Genomic DNA, 26,782 nt, shown 5'->3' on the forward strand with positions numbered 1-26,782 from the left:
CAATTGTTTTGATAGTGTCTCTTGGAAGAAACATAAAAACTGGACAGTGATCTATATATTTAAAGATATAAAATATACAGTTATATACTAGTTTCTATCAACAAGGAGAAATTAAACTGAGTAGTTTAGTTAGAAATTCCTTTCCAAAAAAAACCTCTTTATCAGCAGTCCAGAGGGTGGAAAAATGTTCTTTACTAATTTTATGGCTTTAATAGAATTTTGGAAAAATTTTAACTCTTTTTGTCAATGTACTGCTATAAATCTTGCTTTTTTTCCTCTGATATTGAGTGTAGGAGAACAGTCATGGGTACTAATTTTTTTTCAGAGCAACTTTTTGCAGGTATCTCTCAGCAGTTTGAGCTGAACATTTACAAAACTAATAATTCTGAAAATAGTAACCTGATCAATATGCAGACGGATTGCAGGTTTTCAGGTCCTTCCTATTATCTGAGTTCTAATCCTAATACTTTCCTCTTTTTTCAATGAAGAGCAAGATTTAAATTTGATTTATGTGTTCTAACATGGAGGCAAGGCACTTTGCTTGCCAGTATCCTGGAAGTTAGGCCCTTTTAAAATGTAATCAAACACAGAGAGCACCAACTGGATGTTGGAACTTGCAGGTTAATTAGGGAATAAAAAAGTAATTCATGGGAAAAATAATAATCACAATAAATATGAATGCTGAAGTGCCTATGAAAGGATCTCTGGTTACTTGCTGTAGTGTCACTTGACTGCAAGTGCCAAAAGCTACAGTGGTTAATTTGAAAGACTGGTTTTCTCTGGTTTTTTTTTTGTATATGCTCACATTCCACTTAATGTCATCTGTGTGTAAAATTTGTCCTACGGTGTGCTGCCAAGTGAGCAAGAACAAATAGCTTCTCTATAGTGTCTCCTTACCAGATGGAAGAGGCATTCTGAAGTAGGTATCAGGGAACTCCATAGCTCAAAAAGTAATAGATTGCAATGTACCTTAGAACAGATTCTTTGGCATGGTTTTGTATTTTCATAGTAAGCAGTGAGCAAATATGTGGTGAAATTTTCCTTTTAAGCACGATGTACTCATATTACAATGTAAATCTGGAAGGATTCCAGTCTCTGCAATACGGTGTTCTGAAAGTACCATGAGATCTGAAATATGCTCTCTGAGTCACCTCAGTGTTCATTTGATTGTTAGATTGTATCATTGGGTTAACAGTGGGGAGAATATGAAATCTGCTGTTCTGAGGAAGTTTGTTTTCCATTGTTGCAGGTACAAAGAATGAACACCAGAATGGCTCTTCCAGAGATGTGGGAGATGCTGCTTTTGCACTTACAGGAAAAGTCATTAAAAGCCAGTGTCTGTTGGAGGGAACTCACTCATTGGTGCTTAATGCTTTAAACAGGGTACAGTTAAAGCTTTATTCTAATGGATTTTGACATTATTTTACACTTGAAGCAGTGAATCATTTGTAAGTTTTAGTTCTGCATTCTGATTTTGTAGCAATAATCTTAACACCCAAGTTTCATGAATCTTTTAGAGTTTCTTCTTACTTTATTTTCTGGAGTGTATTAGATGATTCTTTATGCAGTAATCCCAAAGGATATTTATTTAAAAAAAAAAAAGCTTGGGTTTTTTTCAAGGATACAATTTATTTGGTATTTCTATTTTCTTAAAGCAGACTAGTGTATATATGAAAAATGTCCTCATGCCTATACCTCAGCTACACGTAGAACTGAGTGGACAGCTCAGTTGTTTGCATTATTTTCACTGTTCAACTTTTTCCAGCCCCTGTAAAATAGAATGATAACAGTACCCTGAAGGAGAAGCTGAAAAATGAAAGGCTGAAACAGGCTCAGTCTATGCAAAGGAAACTCTGGGAACTTTGCACAGCAAATTAGCCTCAAATCCTAGTGATTGGAAATCTTCATGGCCTTCAGAAGAATCCAATCTCTACAAGATTTTCAAGGTTCACATGATCACAATCAAAATGTAGCAATTCCTAGTTTTTTAGAAGTCCCTCTCAGGAATTTTAAGGTTGCCAAACAGATTCAGTCAAGGAAATTTATGTCTCTTACTATAGAAGTCAGAGCAAGTAATGTATCAGTGAAATAGTTCTAGAGTGTCTAAAGGACATCTTGACCTGAAGGTATCAGATAGAGAAGTTAACAAAGGAGGTAAAAAAATTTTTGCTCCAGAGGGTCTTCAATATTTTGTGATCATCCTGATTGCATTTTCCAATGCAGCTGGTTTGTGGTTCAGGGTATTACAATATCAGGCAGAAGGGCTAGAAATTGACACATTTAATTAAAAACTAGTGAGAGAATAAGGAGGAAGAGATGGACATGACTCCATTGAAGTAATTTTGCAGATTTGTGATGGCTGTGACAGAGATCTAGGCCCTCATCTAGGTTTCCTCCATCTAAAGGTGGGGGATGGTAATAGGTATGTTGCTTCATATCTTTTTCTTTTAATATTTTTCAGTTGCCAGCATGGTTATCACTTTTTCCAGTTATCAAAAAAAAAACCCAAAAAACAAACCCTGTATTATTTCCTTTTTAACCACAAAGGAAGTATATTTTGTCCCTCTGCTTGCCCTAGAAAAATGGTGTAAACTTATCAATGAGAATTTGAGGAGGAAAAATCCGATTTTTCATCAGAAAAGTAGCTAGAGAATATTTTCAGAATCAAAGATTAAAATCTAGGGATGTTATGAGCAGCTGAAACTGGTGGTTGATAGGAAAATCTTTTTCGAATTGTGATTGTTGTTATTTACTGTCACATCAGCTGTAACTTCACTTAAGAACAGCATTCACTTGTTATTACAGAGTGCCCTTAAGAACAAGCTACTCCTCTGTTGCCATTGCAAGCAGAACAATCTTGATCTGATTTTATCTTCCTTTCTCCATTAGTTTATTGGAAATCCTAGCATTCAGAAGTGTGGATTAAAACTGCTTGGTTCTGTAGCTGAGTGCACTGGTGCGCTGGAAATTTTAACCCAGCAAGGAGCTACTGACACTGTGCTTCACACCCTACAGATGTATCCAGATGAACAAGGTAGGGAAAGTGTTTTGTCACAGAATGAGAATGGCATGGTAGGAGGTTTGTACCAGATCTGTTGCTCTCTTTAGTGCTGGATGTGATTTAGGCAAGAGGAGGCTGCAGTGTTGCACAGTCCTCAGATTCACCCACACTGTAGTTATGCCTGGCCCTATAACAGCTTGTGCAAGTAACTTTCTGGAATGTTACTGAAAGACTACTTCAGTCATGGGTTTATTCCATCAGAATGTCTGAATTATCAGTGTCTGAAAAATATTTCTTTTTCTTCTAGACATACAGTGTTTGGGTTTGAGTCTTCTACGCTCTTTGATTACAAGGAAGAGTTTGTGTATTGCAACCATGCACGTCCTGTCAGCAGTTCTGGTTTCTACCCTGCGACGATTTAAAGAAGTCACTGAAATCCAGATGCATGTATGTGTCATTTCTGTCTGTGAAGATGGAAACAAAACTCAAAACCATAGAAAATTATTTTAAGATAGTTATATTTAAGTATATTCCTTATTTATTTACTTGATTTTGATTTTATTGAAATTACTAGATTAGTATAAACCTTTGTAATTAAACTGAGATGTTTGTTGTAGAGATGGTTTCTTGGAGGCGTTTATTCAATCTAGAATGTGTAAGCATAGGTTAAGTGTTTATCTAAAACTTCTGAGATCTGCAAGCTAGAGCAAATTTCTCAGTCATGATCCCTCATTCTGTAAATCTGTAACCATTTCATGAAGTAACCATCATTAGAGTACTGATTGCCCTTCTTCAAGAAGTCATAGAAGATAACTTAGCTCCCAGCCTTGTCACCAGGAATAAACTTAGTGTAGGAATGCTGTATTTAAGAGAATATATTACTGGAATACTATCAGACTTTGGAGCCACATCTGTATATGGAAGGAGAGTTCTTTGTCTTTAAACACACATTTAATCCTTGTGTAAAATTCTGTTTCCTCTGCTTCAGAAGTTTTCCCTGTTTGTTACCAGTTTCATTTTTCTAGTGGGATAGAATGTGCATGTGACATCAGCTTTCTGTGAGAGTTTCTATATTTCTCTTTCATATAAATATGAAAATATTGCAAATACAGCCTCCCTTTTTTGCTTCTGTTTTTTGCCCAGCCTTTCTACATTTAGCAACCAAAATAGAGAGAAATAAAAACAGTATGCTGTAATAAGGAAGTTACTTTAAGTGATTTAGTTTCAATTGGGTTTGGACAGAGTCCATAATTTACCCAGTTCATCCTTCTGGGTGAACTTTACTTGCAGAATCATGGGATAATTTTGTATTTCTTCTTAGTTATTAGATGCACCTGTTAATTTTTTTCATTTAGTCTAATAGTTCTTTTAAAATTCAGGGATTACAGAGCAGCACAGTGGAACAGGGGATGTATCTTCATTTCATATCGTTAGAAGGAGATTGTTTCCTCTTTACATTTTCAGGAAATCACAAGTACATTTGTCACTGCCAGGCAGGATGTTCCCAGATATAATGTTGCATATTTGACTTTTCGAAGTGTCAGTTAATATCTGTTTAAGTGAGTCAGCTAAACAAGCATGTAACTACACCTATATAAACAGAGACACCTGCTATTTCTGCCTTCTCTCCCAAACTTTTCCTATTTGTTAACTATTAAAGCATGAATTTTTTGGTTGAAATTTCATTTTATTGCATGACCTGTTTTAAAGTGACACTTTTTAACACTGTACTTCTTTCAATGTTCTCATTGTATTCTTAGGGATTTCATGCAATCTTGGCAATTCTTGGTTTGTCACCTTGTTTTGCAAAGCTGCTGATAAATGAATCATTTGACACAGTCATTTTCTACCAGATGTCTATGTGTTTCACTGATCAGCGAGATCAACAGGTATCTTTTTTCTTTGACAGTTCCACAGCTGAAAAATGTTGGTGCTTTTTTGTCCTAACTTTTATTTTTTGTCTTTCCATTCAGTTTCAAAGCCTGTGTTGTAGATGTTTTGCTAAAATAGCTGAAAATGATGAGTTAAAAAATACAATGCTGGAAAAAGCATGTATGGAGTACAATAGTATTATGGCTGAATGTTTACTTTTACTGGGAGCTGATGTTAATAAGAAGACAAAGACAAACTCTTTGATCTATCAGGTAATACATGGAAATATATATACAATTTTATTGCTTACAAGTTCGTGCTTTTGGGTTCCTTTCTGTTGTCATGTAAATATTTATTTGGCTGAACACAGAGAACAGAGACACTGCTCCCACATGTCTACAAGTGCTTCTTGCTAACTGTGACCACCTTTAAATTTAATTTTTTTAAGTGATTTGCATAAGCACTTCTTTATTTTGGTTCGGTGTCAGTTTTAAGTAGTCTGAGAGAACCCCACCAATACTGTCTGAAGGGAATTAGGAAGTGTTCACTTCTGCTGGTAGAACTTTGTGGGTGATGAAGCACAGCTGGTTTTGGAACTGGCCATCCATTCATAGAGTGTGATGTAGTCAAATCAATGTAGGAAACCACAGTGGACTTATTAAAGTAACTGAAAGTATTTCTAGAAAATGTTTTTAATATTCACAATCAACACTGATCTGTGTAGCAATGCAGACTTGGAGATTGGGAGAAGCTGACTGAACCATAGAAACATAAAGGTTGCAAAAGACTTTCATGATAGTGAAGTCCAAATTTTGGCTGAAACCACCTTGTCAACTAAGCCAGAGCACTAAATGCCACATCCACTTGTTTCTTAGACACTTTCAGGGATGGTGACTCCACCACTTAGGGTTTCAATGCTTAACCACCCTGTCAGTGAAGATATTTTTTCTGATGTCCAGCTTGAGCAGCCCTGGAGCAGCTTGAGGCCATGTCCTCTTGTCCTGGCACTGGCTGCCTGGGGGAAGTGGCTGATCTCTACCTGGCTGCACCCTCCTTTCAAGTAGCTAAAGCCAGCAGAGCTGAGCTCACTATCATTAGGCAAGGCTTGATGAGACTGACTATTGTTGCCTGTTCATTAAATATCCAGATGATAACCCCTAAGTGTCTATTTTCCACTAAACAGATAAATAAGTGGAGTTGCCGTAGGCCACATGCAATAACCAAAGTAGATAAATTACCATTCATTTCTGCCTGAAAATTGTGTGCACTCATGACAAAAATTACAATTGCAGATCTTAAGCATTTGGTACATTTGGGCAAAGCCTTGATGAAAGTTAGAATTGGTACTCAGTGACCTTAGGCAGGCATATGTTCCAAGGAATAAGGAATTGCTTAATTGAGAAAGAGACACAATCCTTAAAATAAAGTCACTCTGAATTTGAGACAAGCATCTTAATGCAGTCTGAGCTGTTACTTGAATGCTTCATATTCTTGGTTTGTTTTAACTGTTTGTTTTAATTGCTTTTCTCTGTTAGGTTTGTGAGAAAGGAAGTAATCCTAAATTGGTGGAATTGTTATTAGCCAGTGGTGCTCGAGAGCAGGATGTTCGGAGTGCTTTGACCATCAGTATAAAGAGAGGAGACAGCCAAATCATCAGCTTGCTCTTAAAGAAGCTTAGCCTTGATGTCACCAACAGCAGTATTTGTCTTGGAGGATTTGGTTTTGGCAGATTAGAGCCTTCCTGGCTCATTCCTTTGTTCCCAGATAAACTGACTCAAACCAGAAAACAGAGTGAGTATATATAGAAATTGCTGTACAAAATGTGTACAAAATGTGTCAATATCTTCTGATGATACTATGAATGTGTTTTAGGTGAAGACTTTCAGCTGAAAATCTCTTCAGAGCATTCAGCTTGCTATAGAAAGTTTGGCAAAACTTGAAAATAAATCAAGTTATTTCTGTTATTTTTTGAAGCTACTTAGATTTCTTGGAGATTATTTTCTTTCCATTTCTTGTATATATAGATGCGGGTTCTGCACTGGCAAGGATGGTGCTCAAATTCCAGATGAAGAACATTTCAGAGGATAGGTCAAGAGCCTCCTCTGATCCAAACTTGTCTGAAGATGGAGTGGACAGAAACTATGACTGGAATTTCATACCTGACCCATTAGTGGACAGTATTTTTCCTTTGAGTGATGATATTGATAGTGAAGGTAATTGTTTTTCTTTTCTTTTTTGCTTTTAATAATCCCAATCTAATGTACTAGGGTAGACTGTAGCCATAAATGAAATAAAGTTGTTTATTTGAATTTGAGATTTAACACCTCCCATGAAGAAAAAGCTTCTATCTAAAATTTTATTTGGGGTAACATTGGAAAATAGTTTGTGGTGAGTATGTGCGTCATCTACAAAACTAAGACCTTGAAGATTTTTACCCAGTTATACATTTAGAATTAGTTTGTCATGTGTTCAGTGTTTTTTAGAGAGAAAGAGTAAGATTCTTGCAACTGAATTTCGATTTGAATTTTTCTGTCTTTTTCTGAGCTGCCTTTATAGCCTATGACAAAAAGCAAGAGCTTCAAGAGCCCAATTTGTCTCATCATGAAGTCAGGTGTATTGTGATCTAGAAACTCATCTGTTCCCTGGGTGATCTGTAAATAAAGTTCATACAACCAGATCTGCTATAGAGGACTATGTTATTAACAAATAAAGTAGGTGAAACAAGCCCTATCCCAAAGATAACTAATTGATCTGAAAGTGTAAATGACAGGTTTATGTTCAGGCCAACACCATTCTTTGTAACCAGGACATTTGAATGCCTTTAACTTACAGAAAGACAGCATTTGTGTCTGTAATACCAGCAACTTAATAATGAAAGTTGCCTTAATTATTAAGGTATCTTTTTTGTTGTTCAAATGTTGCTCTTGTTTTAGAACAGCTGGTTACTTAAACACAGATGAAGAATTTGAATTTTGGAATCAGAGAATCCTAAGGAACTTTTTTATTCTGCTTTAGTTTTTTCCGTATATCATTCAGCACCACTTTTAATTTCTGTAGGTCTGTTTGTTGCCCCATGTAGAAAAGTTGTTATCCTAAAAAAATGCAAGAGTGATTTTGGGGGTTTTAAAAGTAGCTTTGAGAAGAGGGACATCAAATGTCTCCAGATAATGACATCAAATGTCTCCTAAATCACTAAATCCAGAGTGACATTTGATGTTTCATTCTCAATAAATGTGGGAGTGCAAATTTATCTATTGAAATACAACTCTTTTCTATTTTAAAAAATTATTTACATTGAAGAAGCAGAAACATGTGCTATGAAACATGCATAATAATCCCAAGCCACTGGAAATTTTGTATCATAAATCCTCAGTGCAGGTCCTGCAATGACCTCCAGGTCCTACTTGAAGAATGTCAAGTGAGTTTGGCCCCTCTGCTCTAAAACACACTGACAACATTCTTGGCCTATTGCACACAGAATTGACCAGTGAGATCCTGCCAGTATTGAAATGCTTTTGAAATGCATCTCTTCTTTGTACATCAGCATCTATAGTACAGTTGAATTATGAGCCTCATCTTTAAACACATTTTCTCACCTATTTCTCTTCCTGTGTTCAAGGAAATGAAGGCTCACTTTTTACAAAAAAGAAGTCCAATTCCATTGCAGTTGCTGATTTATATTGTAGGGAAATGGCATGTCAGAGAGTTTCTCCTACTTTGCTGCGACATTCCTACTCTGTGGTAAGTCAGATCCATGCTCATTCCAGGTTTTTAAGTCCATCTACATAGCCTACTCCAAAATAGTTAATAATCAAGTGATAGGAAAGGTCATGTAACCAATATGGGCTTTGTCTCATTGTTGCCATTCAGTGTTTCCTTCTGCTGTGGTGCACTGTGTGGATGAGTTTGTCAGAAAAAAATTATGATCACTAAAGAGTAGGCACCCTTTTGAAATGTTCGAATTTCCAGTCTGGTCTTTAAATAGAAATACAGGAATCATGAGCCCAGTCACAATAAATAACTTCCCCTTAGTGAAGCTGATCTTCAGTAATGATCCATGGAGAGAGACTGATTCCCTAAGGAGACATAAGAGGACAAATTGGTGGAATAGAAGTCAGGTTCCTTTGGAAGGAGCTTGTCTCTTTCCATTAACTGTAAAGGTAAACTGGAGAGACTGGCTTTCCTAGAGAGGGTTATGTTTTGTAATACTCTGCTCCATTCTATTACTGCACCCTGGTGAAAGTCATTCTGGGTTGCCAGAAATGCACTACTTCCATTGCACTTTAAATCTACCGTTCTTTCATATTTCATGGATCAATATGTTTTATAAAGATGTGACCTATTGTTGTTTTGAGTTCAAGTGTAGTTTTTTGTGTTCTTCCTATAAGCTCTGATAAAAAGAAATCACAATAAGAAGAGTTTTACTAAATTTGGATGATTTCAGAACATGCATGTGTTCCTAAATACTTTTTCTCTTGGATTTTGCAGGGACCTGGCTCAGATTATGAACCATTAATGAAACAAAGACGAAAATTCTTGCTCTCAGATGAATCCCCCAGTAAGTAAACTGTACAATTCAAGGTATATAACAGATTTTGCAGCCTTAATGCTTTCATAAGCGTAGCATGCAAAGATTTGAGACACATTTATGTATTTGTTTAAGAGGAGGATACATTTTGGAAATACTACAGTAAAGTACAAATAATGCATATATAGAGATTTTTATTTCTTGGACTCCACAAGTAATTTATGTAGGCAATGAAGTTTCATGAGTGCCCTTATTAGCTTTCAAAAATTCCTTCTGTTGTGCAGTGCATAAACATCCCCTCTTCCCTTTCCCTACTGTCTTATAAATTTCTGTGTCTTAATAGAGTTCTTCATGGATTTGGATCTTAACCAATATCCAAACATTCACTCTCTTCTGCATCTTTAGATCCCAAGCTAAATGATTGTAATTTTACCTAAGTGATAGTGATAAATTAAATGATGGTATTTTCACATTTTTGTTTTACTAGAAAGCATCTCAAAATTGTCATCACATATGAGATCATCAGACAGTCTTTCTTCATTGATCTCAGAGAAAGAATATATTAAATCACTAGATCTTTCATCAAATGAGCTGGAGAACATCGATGCCATCAGCCAGAACAGCTGCTTAACTAGTCATCTGGAACACCTTGAGAAACTGGAGCTCCACCAAAATGCTCTTACAAACATTCCAGAACAACTGTGTGAAGTAATTCTGCATAATTTTATGTAACACAAGTTGAAATTAGTTAAAATAAAGTGTTGATTTCTAATAATGTAATCCATATATATTGTAATAATGTATCCATAGCAATATTACTCAAGAATATGGGTGTATATTTTGGCATGCCTCATACATTTACTCAACTTTCATTCAGTGGATTCATGTTCATTAGAAATAGAAAAGTATTTTCATGGGATTGTTTTAAGTAATTTACTGCAGAGAACTGGTTTAAGATGTGTGATATTAAGTAGCATAATAATGGCAATGGAACTGCAGGCAATTAATATCTTAAATTTTATTAAATGGAGCTAATTGTTTTTGAATAATGCCCTATACTTTATTTTTTTGTAGAAATATTATAGGTTACATTGGTATGATTGCTGTTTTCTGCTACTTTTCTATAGTGAGATAAATATAAATAAATTAATAATTTGTATAAAAATATAACTCAGTTGCAAGCATATAAATTAATCTTTTCTTTTAGCTTTTTACAAACAAATTATCCTTTTCTTTCAGAACTTGAAATGCCTGACTTACCTGGATTTGCACAGTAACCGATTTACCGCTTTCCCGCCGTACTTACTGAGGATGAACTGCATCACAAACCTCGACATCTCACGAAATGACATCGGCCCTTCCTTTGCTTTGGATCCCAGCCTCAGATGTCCAACTCTAAAGCAACTCAACCTTTCATACAATCAGCTGGTGTGCACTCCTGAATGTCTTACAAGTGTTGCTGAAAATCTGGAGCAGCTCTCGCTGGAAGGGTGAGTAGCATGAGTAAATGGACTGTAGCATAACAAACATAATAGGAAATAATAGATTTGCCATGCAAAATTATGACTCTTTACAACATGTAAAGGATTGTTTAGTCACTGATAAAATACTCACATTGTCTTCCAAATGTGTAAATTGCTACATTTTTGTAGCTGGATTACAACATACAAGATATGAGAATGACTTTGGACCTTGATAGACTCTGATAACATTGCTGTTCATTAACATCCTAAATAAGTTTTAGTTCACTTTCTTTCTGCTGTTGTACTATTAATCCACAGGGCTGTGTAGTCTGACATATTCAGCTAGGTTTTCTGTATACACAGTAGTTTCCACTGTATTTCATATGCATAAAGCTTTTCTGGAAGTAGTAGTAATGTAATTATAGGTATTGGTATGGATATGTTTTAAGCCACAGAAAGAGGTTAAAGCATGTAGCTTTTTGTTTGCCAGCACTTATTATCATATTTCTTAGTGAGGTAATTCATACCCATGTGATATTCTTAACAATGAGATTGGTGATAGCTCTGTAAACTGCAGAGACTGTTTCATTCATTTCCTACAGTTCATGCTAAATGAGATGGTGAACTTTGTTAGTAATACTACCCTGGCATAACAGTGGATGGATCTTTTATCTCTGTGTTTTTGGGATCTTTCTCCTCCTCTTATTAGTGTTCTTCTCCCCAGAATACGTTGTGTAAAATCATATACTCATCCTGAATTGCATTCCATACAGGAATTATTTTTTAAAAAAATTTGTAGGTTGTTAGTAATTCTGTAATATTGCAAACACATACTTTTAGTACACAGAACCTCTCACAAATGCAGCAATCCTCTTTGCATGGGATTGAGCTCCGGTATGTAATCCGAAAATTAAAACTTGCAATATATTTTGACCCTTGCTCTCCAAATTAATTAAACTTATTTTAATATCAGTCATTTATTCCATGTTGCCACATGTACTAGTGGTTTTGCTGACTAGTTCATTTTTTTGTAGATAAAGTTTTATTTTTGCTTTACTGGTGTAAGGATGACTTTGTCAGATCAACACTACTTTCACCTTTTACCTAATAGTTTCTAAATAAAACATGGATTGTCTTTTTTCTTGTTATTATCATAGAAACAAGATTTCAGGCTTATGTTCGCCCCTATGCTTGAAAGACCTGAAAATTTTAAACATTAGTAAGAACAATATTTCATCCCTTGCTGACAATGTCTTCATGGGCTGTACAAAACTGGAGCAGTTCAATGCCAGGATGAATGTTCTTGGTGAGTATCTGTTAAAATAGGATTCACCTTCTAGAAGTTATTCCAAGTCACAAAATTCTCTGCCCACCTACATTTGGAGTCTTGGGAGAACAGAAAAGAGTAATACTAGTCCTTGTTTATGCAGTTTCCTAAGCATCAGCTTTTGATCACTAAGCATAGAGCATGCTTCCAGTCATTTGATCTGACTCACCCAACTCCTCTTGTTCCTGCATTTGGAGTGGATGCTGTAAAAATGCCTGAGTGCACTTGAGATTGTACACACTGCTGAGGAAGGTTCAAAGAAGATAAAATCATTAAGATTTAGCATGCAAATCTAGTACTAATTCAGGTTTAATACTGTACTGTAATACATAGATGCATCCTGGCTTGTGCCAGCAACAGTGTGGCCAGCAGGAGCAGGGCAGGGATTGTCCCCCAGTGCTCAGCACTGGTGAAGTCACACCTCAATCCTCTGTTCAGTTTTGGGCCTCTCACTTCAAGAAAGACATTGAGGTGCTGGAGTGAATCCAGAGGACAGAGGAGCTGGTGAAGGGTCTAGAGCACAAGTCTGATGGGGAGCCTTGGGGGCAACCTTGGCACTCTCTACAACTGCCTGAAAAGGAGGCTGCAGCCAGTGGGGTTGGTGTCTTCTCCCAAGGAACAGGCAATAGGACAAGAGAAAATGGCCTCAAGATGTGCCTGGAGAGGTTAGATTGGGCATTAGGGAAAATTTCTTCACTGAAAGAAGCACTGCAATAGGCTGCACAGAGAAGTGGTTGAGTCACCATCTCTGGAGGTATTTAAAAGACATGTGAATGTGGCCTTTAGGTCTTTAGTGGTGGACTTGGCAGTGTAGGGTTAATGGCTGAGCACAATAGTCTTAGAGGTCTTTTCCAACCTCAATGATGCTGTGATTAATTATTTACCACCATTATCTATTTACCATAGATAATGCTATATCCAGCATTATCTTCAGAACAAGAGAGAAGATTTGGTTCAGTTCCCTGCATGCAGGTGTCATTTGGAACACCCTGAATCATCCCCCTGGGCTTTCAGCTTCTGGTCCAGAAAAAGCAGATCTTCCATAGCTCCTGTGTTTTATCTTCAAACCATGTGCACACAGCTCAGGTGGCACAGGGCAGATCCCCTTCACTAGAGACCAGTGTTAAGGAACTGAACTTTCCTTAACTCAAACTTGACTTTAGTCCATCCAGAGTGTGGGTCAGTGGCTTAGCATATTTATTGTAAAATAAAAAAATAGCATATTTTTTTGTAAAATAAAAAAATAAAAATTATACAAATTGGATTTTCAATGATACCGTGAGAGTTCATAAATTACTGTTAGAATTTATTCTTTCAAGACATAAAATCTTCCATTTAGAAATTACTATCACATTATTTCAGAAGGTGAATCTTTGAATTGCATTAAACACAGCTGAACAATTAGACTCATTTTTATAAGAATGAATCAGTGAAAAAGACCCAACAAATCCTAGGTCACATGGGAATCTTTTGTATACTTGCAGTACAGTAAAGGGTAAGTAAGATTATTTTGGTGTTTAATGCCACCAGGAGATGAAGGATAACAATGTATAATTTGTTAAAAGATGATATATTAATTAATTTTGGGACTTTAGTTTTTAATAAGCTTTAAGAAAAAGGATTTGAACTCTGCCTTTGGTAGGTGATACCTTTGTATGAAAATGATAGACTGACCTTCTAGTCTGTCTAAACTCCAGTCTGTAAAATAATTTAAACTGTTCTTAAAATCACAGGATTAACCTCTTTTTCTGCTCTAGAAAAGATACCTGACTTGTCATCTAGCATAACAAGTTTAAAATTATCCCAGAATTGTTTTACTAATGTTCCAGAAGCAATTCTTCTCCTACCACAGTAAGTTACTCTTTTATTCATTAATGTTAATGTCAAGTTCTTGATAAAGAAAATCTTATGACAGAATTGTTGTTCTGCAGAAAATTCTGCATGGTTTACTGATTTTCAGGGAATCCTCACTGGTTAAATCCAGAACTTGGTAGCTTTTAAACTGAAGACAAATTAGTCACATTTTCTTCATGATTCTGAAAAATTCTGTTCCTCAGATTCAAATTGCTGTTGTTGAAAATATATTCCTTGACAGCTGAAGCTGTCAATTCTTTAACTGAGAATACTAGAATTCTCATATTTCCTTGGAACCAACAATAAAAATATATCAGCAATTTTTTTAGCTCTGCAGACTTTTGCACAAGACTACTGAGATTAGTTTTTCACTTCCTAAATAACACGAGATACTTATTCTCAAAGAAAAACACTTCCTCCAGAAGGAGTTGTGGTAAAGAAGCATGTGACATTTATTTTGGTATACATTCAAAGCATTGCTTATGTGAAAATTGGACTTTTGCTTTTTTTATAAAAGTTGCTGACCTTAACAGATCACTAGAATGAGATTGTGGAGGGGGTGCCTGGAAGGGGTGATCCAATAGGTGTGGGGAGGTGTGAGTGCTGATGGCACCAGAGAGAGAGCAGATCCACAGATTTGGAAATTTATATTACTGAGATGAACATGATATTGCACAATTTCAGCATGCTAACATTCACAACTGCAGATTTAATGGATGTGTTGAAAAAATGCAGTTTTCAGGTTCTACATCTCACAGCTCAAACAAATCAGGAAGGTGTTGCTTGCAATTTTGTGTGCTTCATGTTTCATTGTAACATAGACTTTTCCAATAGGTCTAGGTGAACTGTGTAATTTCTGCACATACATATATTTGCATGCAGTTATATCTACTTGTATTTGGATTTCAGTCAGAAAACCATCTCTTCTGATAGGTAATCCACTTGTTTATTAAAAATTAATACAGCTTTGGTTTCAGCTAATCTGGGTTTTATTTTTTCATTTGCTAACTTCTCTCTTTTTTATTTTCATATTTTTAGTTTGAGATCAGTAGATTTAAGCCAAAACAAGATCACAAGCCTGCCTGGACCGATGCACTGGAAATCACTAAATTTGAGGGAGCTGTTATTTAATCATAATCAAATAGATGTCTTGGACTTGAGTGAAAAGGCATGTGCTTGGTCTAGGCTAGAAAAGCTACACCTCTCCCACAACAAGTTAAAGGAGGTAAAGTGTAAGATTCTACCTAGAGAAAATTTAATTGCTTTTCATTTGAATGCAGGTTTTCAATGTTCATTTGATTTTTGTGTCACCTCTCATACAATTGCATTGTGTTAGTGAAATGTTATGTAAGTGCAAATATTTCCTTCCTCTGTGAAGGAAAATTGCTATATGCTATTCAGCTTTTCTGCCTTAATGTGTCATATACTCAGTTTGTATACTGAATTACTTATAAGGTCTTTTCTCTCTTACTGTGGGATATTTAGGTCTGTTTATTACAAAAAAATGAACTGCAGCAGTAAAAATAATACCTAGTTCTGTTAAATAATTAATGTATTCATGTTCCTCCTTTTTTTAACATTTAATTGCCCATTAAATGTTCTTTTATTTAGATTCCTTCTCAGATTGGCTTCCTAGAGAACTTGACTTCTCTGGATGTAAGTCATAATCCTGATTTGAGATTCTTTCCCGATGAAATGGGAAGACTGTCCAAGGTCTGGGATCTTCCTTTGGAAGGACTCCATCTAAATTTAGACTTCAAGCATGTGGGATGCAAAGCCAGAGACATTATCAGGTTTGTTGCCCTATTGTTCTTGAAGATTCCTGGTTTGCTTTCTTGGGATTTGCAGTAAAAAAAAGAATTATTGAGAGGATAACATGCTGTTTTGAAAAGACATGCTGGTTTGTCATATGAAATCCAGCATGCTGTTCTGTGGGAGATTATGATAACAACACACACAGATAAAATAGAGTGGTTTAGACCATACTATTATTACCTCTGGAATTTGATGTTTCCACAAACTGCAATAAGTGATGCTTACCAATTATTTGTAATATGTTTATTGTGTTCCCCAGTTCCTCTGTGCACTGCACAGAGCACAGTTTTGGGATAATTACTAAGCAAAAAAAGACATATTCTGAATTAAACTTTAGCTTTCAAATCAGAAATTAGAGTAGACAGTTAAAAGAACAGTAATATCAAACTGTAATATCAAATATCAAGATATTGAAAATTTGAAGAAAATTGCATGGTTCTAGATTTTTCTTTGTTCTTGAGTTCTGTTCATCTTTTTCTTTGTTTTACACTTCTGTGAGTTTTGCAAACTTTTTCTACCAGGTTTCTTCAGCAGCGACTGAAGAAGGCTGTGCCTTATAACAGAATGAAGCTGATGATTGTTGGAAACACTGGCAGTGGGAAAACCACCCTGCTGCAACAGCTCATGAAAAGCAAACAAGCAGAATTAGGCTCTCCAAAAGCTACAGTAGGCATTGATGTGAAAGACTGGATCATTCAAGGGAAGGGCAAGATGAAGAAGGAGCTTATATTAAATGTGTGGGACTTTGGAGGTATTTCCTGAGTTGATTTTCCTTTATTATTGTCTTTTCTAACATTTTAATGCATTACTTATTCTTAGAATCAGCCTGTGGTAATTCAAACTGGGGACAGTAGAATCACAAATGTGCACCCAAAGTCCAATAACCACTTATAAATTAGTGGATTCCACTATGAATTAGTGGATTCTATAAATTCGCAGCTAATCCCTCAAAGCCTCAGGAATTTCTTATCACCAAATGTGGTTTGACCACTCATTTCAACTATAATATTTAGAATAATCATTTCAGAATAGTAAGAAATTGCTTGTAATCACCAGAAGAATCTCTGGTGATTAAACTCTGTTTCTCCATTTTGTAGTCCAGGTCTCTCTAGGCTCTGCAATATCACAGGTTTGTAAGGTCACAGACAACAAAGCACTTAGGATGAGTCTTTGAACCTTGTATTTCTGGAAATCTTTCTAAGTTTGGGGGAGTACAGAAGCACTTCTAAAATCCAGGGCTAATTGAGACTGTAGAAAAGTTCTTTTTAAACAGAGGTCTGTCATCATTTAAATACAGTCTATCACAATGCATAAGCTCAGACCAGTGCCATTCAAGCTGGATGTTCAGCTTTAGTTGTAATTTTAAGTGCTTAATTATGTGAATTTATTATGTGAAGTTGCTGAAAGTATAGGACAAAGGAAAAGAAGAAAGTAAAGGGAAAGGAAAGAATAAGAGAGAAATTCAGTATTTAAAAGAATCACAACCTTTTGTCTATGCAGCAACCGTGTTTATCCAGTTAAATCTTACATTGGTATAAAACCAGTGTATGTGTTTAAACATTACACTTCAATCAGTGAGCTACCACAGAGTCCCTTCCTAAAATTCATAGTTTTTATGGTTTCCTGTCAATTTATATGAATTTCTACAAACATTAATTTCACTTCTGAACTCGTGGTCTGGGGACATGTGTTCCTCTGCCTTTTTGTGATCTGAAGATGTTCAGTCAAGGAAGTACTAAACAATGGAAAATTTTGGTCATTAGGACAAGAAGAGTTCTACAGTACCCATCCTCATTTCATGACCCAGAGGGCTTTATATCTTGCTGTTTATGATCTCAGCAAAGGACAGGCAGAGGTGGATGCTATGAAACCGTGGCTTTTTAACATCAAGGTAAGACTTACAGAATGGAATTCTCCTTTCCAGGGAGCTGTAGGTGAACAGGAAATTAACCATAAATATTTATATAGCGGAAGAAGAAAGAAAATTGTTCAAAAAGTAAGAAAGAACAGTAATATTAAACAAGAGCTGAAATACATCATGTATTGGATATGACAGTAATTCTAGACATAAAAAGACATGATCAGCACCATTTTGGACTTGAAATTGTACAAAGTGATGTGCAAAAGAATAGTTTGCATATTCTGGCAATATTTTGAATTTACTGATAATAAGAAAGGAATAGTATTAAAGAAATAATGAGTTAAACTTGCATTTTTTTTACACCAGTATAACTTTTGGGGAAATCAGAATTAGACTAATTTAAAACTGACTAGATACAGGCTTGAAACCATGCTATTAAATGTATGCTTAGTATCCTATTATTAATAGGAATTATTCCAGAACTGTGATAGGGAATGGATCTGAGAACCTCCCTATGTATTTATCATTTTGTCTAAGTTTTTATCTCCATTTATGGAGCCATTCCATGGTGAGTGAGCATTACTTGTCTTTTCTTTTTGTAGGATGCTTAGCCATGAATGGGCAATACACTCACATAAAGAGTTTGTTTACTGTTCCTGTTAATGAACTTGTCTTTTCCACTCTTTTCACCTTGGGCGGTGATACAGGACACAGCAATCAGTTTAGCATTGATGATAATCACTTCTGATGTGCTCTCCTTTGCTGTGCAGTACCTGCTGATGTTTCCCTGCTGCCCTGTTCCAATGACAGCTAGCAAAGTACCATTTATTTTGGCTATTCCATTTTGTTGGATGTTCTTAATGAATAATGTCCCTCTATTTTAGTGCCAACAGTGTTAATCTGCAAAGAATGAAATACAGATGTACACTCCTTCCTTTTAGAAAAAGCTGATTTTTAAATATTTCTCTTTTGCAATAGACAGCTCTCTGAATGTTTGACTAAATCGCTCACATTTTATCTGAATATAAAACTCTAAAATCAGCATTTGCTATTGAGTTAATCAACAGTATGGATCTCACTATCAGGCTCGAGCATCAACATCCCCTGTGATTCTTGTTGGCACTCATCTGGATGTTTCTGATGAAATGCAGCGTAAGGCCTGCATGAGTAAAATCACCAGAGAGCTGCTGAACAAGCGAGGCTTCCCAGCAATCCAGGATTACCACTTTGTCAATGCCACAGAAGAGTCTGATTCCATCATCAGACTTCGGAAAATCATCATAAAGGAGAGTCTTCACTTCAAGGTGAGATACATATTGGTTTTAATGTTGAAAACATCCTTGTTTTATTTAAGTGAATGCATTTTTGAACATTATTGCATAATTAAATAAATTCCCGTGTGATAGCAAAGTCATCTTGCCTTCTATAAAGTGTTACAGCAAAATAGTGAATGAAAATCACCAGGTTTGTTTTAATTTGATTTTCTTCCCAGAAAATTAACTTAAAATCCCAGCAAAGTTCTGTTCTCAAGCACTAGGGCCATAAATCAAGTATTCAATGAAAAACAAGCCTTCTTTGTCTTACAAAGAAATTTCATTAAAACCTTGGTTTCTTGGGCGGCACCATGTAATTACAGTAAGTATTGCATGATTTCAGGGGACAGGAAATAGGATGTTGTGGTTTGTGAAAACCAACTGATTTCCCATTTACTGTTTTCAGTTTACATAGCATGAAACTATTTCTATAAAGAGGAAAGTGAATTAAAAAGCAGGAAAGGAAGATCCTGTGGTCTGAGTGATCCTCCTAGATTGGAATATCTGCACTTGTAATTCTGTCTCTAAAGTCATCCCAACTCATTCCCTGCCCAATCCTTAGCCACAACATGAAGCCCTGAGTGTGAATGAAGAGACCTGCCCAGGCATGGAGCTTGTAGAAAGACAGGATCTTATCTGTAACAAAAAGAATATACTTTTTTTTTTAATTTATGCAATAACACATTTTTCATTTATGTCATAGCACATTAAAGAGAAAAGGTGATGTCCTGTGCTACTTAAATCAATGGCAGAGCTTCATGAATCATACCAGAACCCAAATTTCTTCCAAATGACTGTTTGGAAGATTTTATAGAGCAAATGATGTATTTATGACTAGCCTCACTTGAGTGGTGCTACAAATGAGTTAAAGTGTACACACCTCTCTTGTTTCTCTCAGGAATTAGCAGCTTAGCCATATCCAAATTGTCTCTAACTTCATTCCAGTGCAAGGAACAGCTAACCAGTCCTAAATGGCGAGGAGGTGCCCTCTCAAGTGAAATGGGTTAATTCCTCCTCTCATACATCCTGTAGGCATGAACTGAGCTGGTGTTGTTATGTGGCTCTGTGTCTCACCATACTTATTGAACACCCCAGAGGAGAAGTTCTGCTTGCTGAAAAATGTTGTTCCTTTAATGTCTACATCTCTTGAGACTATGACTTAAACTGATGTTTAAACTTCTACACAGATGTAAGGTGGCCTGAAAGAAATGAGATAATTACCATAAATTATGTAGGTAATTTGTGAAAGGAATGTTACAAGGCTGCAATCTCTAATCTGCTTAGAGATTAGACCACATTTGTTAAGTATTCAGCATTGTCATCAAGTACTCCAGAGTCTTTGAAGTTACACAAGGGACTAATTTCATCTGCACAAGGTACCAATTATATTTTTGACACATTAAAAACATCACAGTACATTGGTGAGAGAAAAATTACAGTTATGAGGCCAGTTTGTAAATATTGGGAAAGTTGTTTCCCATTTCCTCAGAAAAGTTGATTGGTCAGCACGCATGGAGGAAGGAAAACCTGACTGGGTACTAGTGATTACCAAAAACCAAAGGGTGTCTGCAGGCAGGAACAGAGGCTCAGAGCACCCATTTGTGTCACTCATGTGGCTAAATTTATTTCATTCTATTCTCTTGTCCACTGACTGCCAACAGTGGAGACTTTTAATCAAGCTACTACCCTCTTCTCCCCCATTTACCTAAAGACATGGCTAGAGATATTACATACTACAAGAAGTATAGGTTTTTATTATTAATTTGTCTATTGCTCTGTATTAACTGAAGATGTATGATACAATCTGCTCATACAGTGAATATTTTCCTTTTACTTTGAACAAAAGTTTCTCTTTGAAATAACGTCTTCTGAGAGACCTCATTTATTATTTTTTATGTACAAGTAATATGGAAATATTTTCTTCTCTGAGTAGTTATTTATAGGAAGACATTATCATTCTAAAAGAATAATTACTTACATCTACCTTTCAGAAGCCATGTTAGTCAATAAATGAGTGTTCTTGGTCCTTTCTGTTTCTATTTCTGCTTCTATGTATCTACATACACTTTATATCTTAGTTTTATTTTCATCATTTCACATGAATAAATTAATACATATAATAATTAATAATAAATTTATTTATTATTTACATACTTTATTATACACATAAGAAATAATAAATTTAAGATTATTATTCATAATTTTACAGATCAGAGATCAGCCAGTGGTTGGTCAGCTCATTCCTGACAGCTACCTGGAGCTGGAAAAGAGAATTTTGCTGGAACGTAAAAACGTCCCAGTGGAATTTCCTGTAATTGATCAGAAACGCTTGCTGGAACTGGTACAAGAAGGCCAGTTACAGCTGGATGAAAATGAACTCCCTCATGCAATTCACTTTCTGAATGAATCAGGTAAAATATTCTCTTCTATATGTGTTTGTTAACACTTTGTTGTAAATCTGCAGCTGACAGATCTGTACATGATTTTATGTCTTTCACAGGGTGGCCTCAAAATGGTAAGCTGAGGTGTCTGAGCTTGGGTAACATCAGTTTGTTAAACCACATTATTGGGAAGGGAATGCCATGATGTGAAGGATCAGTACTGTAACAGTTATTATCTCTTGCTCTCTTTTACCCCTCCTTGGAAACATTCTACTGCTGGTTAGGCAGTACAGTTGCTGAAGAAAGATGCAATTGCTCCAATCACTCAGATAGAATTGTGGTTAGAGGAATACATGTAACAGCTTATCTCAGTGCAATACTGACTTCTAAAATTAAATAATAAACCACACAGATCTTAGCAAAAAAGCAAGTCAGATTAAAAATCTAATGAAAATTCTGAAAATGAAGGTAAAGCTGAGCATGCTGTGCTTGCACTCTACTATTCAGAGATACTGACATCAGTAGAGCTGTATTTAGTATTCAAATTGTTTATGTCAAATCATATAATAAAACCAGCCCAGAGCAGAGTGCTTACTTTGCTTAATATGGATCTTGAGCAATGCATTGCTAATTGCAGTATTCTTTGTGCAGGTGTTCTCCTTCATTTCCAAGACCCAGCACTACAGCTGCGAGATCTGTATTTTGTAGATCCAAAGTGGCTCTGTAAAATCATGGCACAGGTCAGACTGATCACTTTTTGTGTATGCAATTATGGTACATTTCCCCTGTCTAAAGCTACTGTAACTCATCAGTGTTCCTTCTTCACCATTTCTTTATTGTTTCATGATCTAGAATTTTCTCAAGAACCACATTTTTTACTTTGTTCTTTTCTGTTTCTGTTGCTTTCTGGACAACTGTGTTATTGCTTGTCTGTTCTTACATTGTAATGTCCTATATCATTTAAACTGCAACAGACACAACAATATATGTAAAATAGAAAAACCCCATGGATGCAAGGTAATCCTGCAGTATGTTGCCACAGGTTGGAATGAAAGCTGGAACTTTGGGCTAAAGGCTGTAAGAATGAGGGAAATTTGTAATTGTATGCCAGGTAGAGATGGCAGAGACAAGTGAGTGGATATGAAGTTGGAATGGGAGAGCAGCAGATAGACTGCTTAAGTGACACCATGAAATGGTGATCTAGAAACACTCTCAAAATTTATTATATGTATTCAGATTTTCTAACCTCTGAAACTTTTATCTAATGATGAATGTACACCTGAAATTGTTTCACTTTTTTTAAAAGATTCTGATGGTGAAAGTAGAAGGCTCTTCTAAATACCCTAAGGGAATTGTGAAGCGTTCAGATGTGGAAAAATTCCTTTTGAAGAAGAGCAAGTTCCCTAAAATCTATATGTCACAATACTTTAAGCTTCTGGAAAAGTTTCAGATTGCTTTGCCATTAGGAGAGGACCAACTACTAATCCCAAGCAGGTAAGCAAGGAGCTAAACCCACAAATGACAGCCTTAGAGATTGATCAAAATTGAAACCTCCCATCAGGCTAACTAGTTTCACTGATCATCAGAGCAATTTGGTACATGAAAGCATGACAGACTCTTTGTATATTACATTTTAGTAAATGCTTTCAGAAGATATATGTTAAACTGATCTTGTAGCAGATAAAGCTTATGTATCAACATGCTGGGTAAATGGAAACTATAAATTATAGAATACTTTATGAGTATAGTACTTTTTTTACAGTTACCATGCTTCAAGACTGCAGCAAGGAGGTTATAATTTAGCTTCACAGCACTATGCCAGCATTACAGATATTTATTGAAATTTAAAAGATAACAAAACATTTTCATAACTTATTTGCATGAAGTGAGAACCACTGACAAGTTACTCAGAGTCACTATCTCCTTCAAAAGTGTACATACTAAATGTGGTGACAAAAAAGTGCTATGACTTTGAATGTGGTATTTTGGTTTTATCTGAAGCAAATAACTCAGTTTCTCTGCCTCAGTTACAGATTTCCCTAATGTGTTTAGTAATGTTTATGTTGCCTAGTGGAGAGAGTGTTTCATGGCTGCACTAATTCGGATTTTTATGTCCTTCAAAGCCTTGACATAGGAAGATTTTATCTGAATATCTTACCTGCCTTATGTGTGTCTTAACTTTTTCTCATATTTGCATTAAATATCTAATGATCCATTAGTGAGCTAGTGTTGGGTTTAAATTAGTCAGAACTTCACTTTGACACAAGCAAGCATAATAAACAAACACACTATCTGTTAGCTCCCTGACCATCTGAATCATGCATTCATTAATAAATCATGCATTTTACATTATAAATAATATATGTCATAAGCTCAGATATATTACATCATCAAATATTTTTCTTCTTTCAGCTTGTCTGATCACAGACCTGTTATAGAGCTTCCCCACTGTGAAAATTCTGAAATTATCATCAGGCTGTATGAGATGCCATACTTTCCTATGGGATTTTGGTCCAGGCTCATCAACAGGTTGCTTGAGATATCTCCTTACATGCTATCAGGAAGAGGTACAAATCTTTATCTTCAAAAGGAATAGCATGCAAGTTTGCCTTGAATGCCAACCCTGCATGTTAAAGCTTTAGTCCCCAACACTGTTTTGCTTTAGCTAAATTCTGAACACTTCAAAACTGTAAGAAAAATACAGTGGTTGTTTTTGTAATTTAGACATATCCAGGAACAGATAGTGCCTGATCTTGCAGTTGTGTGTAAAAGAAAGTTAAGGTTGTAAGAAATCCATATGTTTCCTGTATTCTTTGTGGAAGCAAATAGCAGTAAGGGATATGTCTTCCACACAGAAAAACAAACTGCTTTTCTTCAGGTTCATTAATTCTCCCTTTATTTAAGTCTCAAAGCTTTGCTTTTATCAGAAAGAGGGGATATGATTTTACTTTTTTTCCAAGAATTCCATGCTTTCGCATGGTAATACTCTACAAATATCATCTGTAAATGCCTGATGTCCTGGCATTTGAGTTTATTCTGAGCATCAAATTCCAGTTGGATCCTGCTATTTCATGAGTATGTAACAGGAAAAATTTAAATCACAGCTTTTTTTCATATTTTGCCTGAGACATTCTGTGCTTGAACCTGAATGTACCTAAGCATTTCTGTAATGCCTACCTGCTGCATGACTTGCCACCTGGTTAAATACAATTTGTGGGTATTCCTTCTAGAACTGAACACAAGTTGACATATATTTCATTTTTGTGGGGCTGTGCTGCCTGCAAGGTTGTAGCCTTTATTTTGTTTGTTATTTGGGTAAGTATAACCCTACAATCATAGTTATACATTCAAAGTACCATGAATTATTCTGAATATTTTAAGATTGACATTCATATTGGAGATCAGACTTGTAATCTAATTTTGTGTTTTCTAGAGCGAGCTCTTCGTCCTAACAGAATGTACTGGAGACAAGGCATCTACTTGAACTGGTCTCCTGAGGCTTATTGTCTAGTGGAATCAGCAGAATTTGACCACAACCCTGACAGCTTTTTGAAAATCACAGCACCTTCTTGCAGAAAAGGTTAATTATTCCTGAGCCTGAATTTTGCTCCAGTTTGATTGCAGCTTGGCATTTTGGTTTGTTGTGCTTCTGCCTTTGGAATATAGAATTTGTCTTTGCAATTAAAAGTATGGCAGACTGGGTCTGTAATTCCCCTCTTTTTGTTTCTTGAAGGGTGCATCCTTTTGGGGCAAGTTGTGGATCACATAGATTCTCTTATGGAAGAATGGTTTCCAGGTTTGTTGGAAATAGATGTTTGTGGTGAAGGGGAAACACTGTTGAAGAAATGGGCGCTGTACAGCTTTCAAGATGGTGAAGAACACCAAAAAATACTACTTGATGACTTGCTTAGGAAGGCTGAAGAAGGTATATATTTATGTCATTTGAGGTATATAGGGGTGCACTTGTATCTACACAAATACTATGCAACATCCCCTTTATAACATTTGTGTATTTCATGTTATTTAAAAATGTTTCATTTCCGTAAGAAAAAATTAGTTTAAGTCAAAAGCAGTTTGGGGTTTTTTATGTCAAAGCTGTCTAGTATATATAAGAATAGAATATGAGACATTGCATCTACTCTGTGTAGTTATATAAAAATAGCCATAATGGAAAGAATCATTTTGTCATAATACTGATAATGCAGTTTCAATCTTGGAAGTGAATCCAGCAGATAGCAAAACTAATATTTGATCTCTTGGTTGGATCACATGGCACAGTAATTTAAAAGACAATATTCAGTATGGCATTCTACATACTGACAGCATTCTTTCTTTTTACAGACACAAAAATTATGTCTTGGTTAGTGTTACATTGCAGCCATTTTTTTCACATTTAATAGGTACATATATAGAACCTTGAAAATACTTAAACATGGAGGAACCAAGAATTTGAATGGCAAACTTAATTAGTATCTATGTCTGTGTGCATGCATATGCATACATATATATATATATATATAAAAGCACATATATTAATCTTATTTTAGATACATTGATCTTATGCATTCTCAGAGGTCCTCATGCCTTTCAGTGCTTTTTCACTGATACCTTTCTTTTTTTTTTTTTCGTTTTCATTTTCTCTTTTGTTTTTCTTAGGTGACCTTTTGGTAAATCCAGATCAACCAAGACAGACCATTCCAATTGCTCAGATTGCTCCTGATCTGATACTTGCTGATTTGCCTAGAAATATTATGTTGAACAGTGATGACCTGGAATTTGATGAAGCTCCTGAATTTCTCTTGGGTAAGCATTATTTTGTAGGGTGTGGGGTTTTTATGGAGATTATGTAAACAAATCTATTGAAGTCAGTTCTGCAACATATGAAAAGCATTTTGGAGATTTATTTTCTGAAGAAATTTATTATTTTAAAGTATTCTGAATTCCAAGTTATTGAGTTTTGAATTTTCCATTAATTTGTGCACTAGGACACTGGTTTTTATGTGTTTAGTTTACTGATCATGAATCTTAACACAGTAGATGATCCACATATTTTAAAACTGAACCCTTTCAGCTATTATTTTTGAGAAATGGTTGTTATCCCTTTTTTAATTATACTCTTCGATGTTATTGTTCAAAAGGTGATGGTGGCTTTGGATCTGTGTACCGTGCATCCTATGGTGGTGAAGAGGTTGCTGTAAAGATTTTCAATAAACATACTTCCCTCAGGCTCCTAAGACAAGTAAGGAATCCTGCCTTTTTTTCTGTAATGCTGCTTTTGGAATACCAGCCCTAGCAAAGAGTTTTAAAAGTTTAAGTAAATTACAAGTCCTCACTCTAAAACATTCCTCAGTTTACTTCAGATGTAGA

At 35.6% G+C, this 26,782-nt stretch overlaps 1 protein-coding gene across 1 annotated transcript in view; it reads left to right on the forward strand.

Moving 5' to 3' along the window:
- The window catches only part of LRRK2 (leucine rich repeat kinase 2), a 63,762-nt gene that overhangs the window by 21,577 nt on the left and 15,403 nt on the right, over positions 1-26,782 (forward strand). Inside the window, exons 14-39 of the mRNA XM_066550802.1 lie at positions 1,250-1,383; positions 2,890-3,034; positions 3,309-3,448; positions 4,762-4,890; positions 4,975-5,145; positions 6,409-6,664; positions 6,898-7,086; positions 8,493-8,614; positions 9,362-9,431; positions 9,889-10,109; positions 10,641-10,891; positions 12,022-12,170; positions 13,949-14,042; positions 15,084-15,270; positions 15,657-15,838; positions 16,382-16,611; positions 17,624-17,751; positions 18,807-19,025; positions 21,244-21,445; positions 22,067-22,155; positions 22,722-22,909; positions 23,828-23,982; positions 24,849-24,995; positions 25,149-25,340; positions 26,072-26,218; positions 26,554-26,654. Of these exons, the coding sequence (XP_066406899.1) occupies positions 1,250-1,383; positions 2,890-3,034; positions 3,309-3,448; positions 4,762-4,890; positions 4,975-5,145; positions 6,409-6,664; positions 6,898-7,086; positions 8,493-8,614; positions 9,362-9,431; positions 9,889-10,109; positions 10,641-10,891; positions 12,022-12,170; positions 13,949-14,042; positions 15,084-15,270; positions 15,657-15,838; positions 16,382-16,611; positions 17,624-17,751; positions 18,807-19,025; positions 21,244-21,445; positions 22,067-22,155; positions 22,722-22,909; positions 23,828-23,982; positions 24,849-24,995; positions 25,149-25,340; positions 26,072-26,218; positions 26,554-26,654 (4,238 nt within the window). The remainder of the gene's footprint in view (positions 1-1,249; positions 1,384-2,889; positions 3,035-3,308; positions 3,449-4,761; positions 4,891-4,974; positions 5,146-6,408; positions 6,665-6,897; positions 7,087-8,492; positions 8,615-9,361; positions 9,432-9,888; positions 10,110-10,640; positions 10,892-12,021; positions 12,171-13,948; positions 14,043-15,083; positions 15,271-15,656; positions 15,839-16,381; positions 16,612-17,623; positions 17,752-18,806; positions 19,026-21,243; positions 21,446-22,066; positions 22,156-22,721; positions 22,910-23,827; positions 23,983-24,848; positions 24,996-25,148; positions 25,341-26,071; positions 26,219-26,553; positions 26,655-26,782) is intronic.

This window comes from Molothrus aeneus, chromosome 5 (genome assembly GCF_037042795.1).
Source record: "Molothrus aeneus isolate 106 chromosome 5, BPBGC_Maene_1.0, whole genome shotgun sequence".
Lineage (NCBI taxonomy): Eukaryota > Metazoa > Chordata > Aves > Passeriformes > Icteridae > Molothrus > Molothrus aeneus.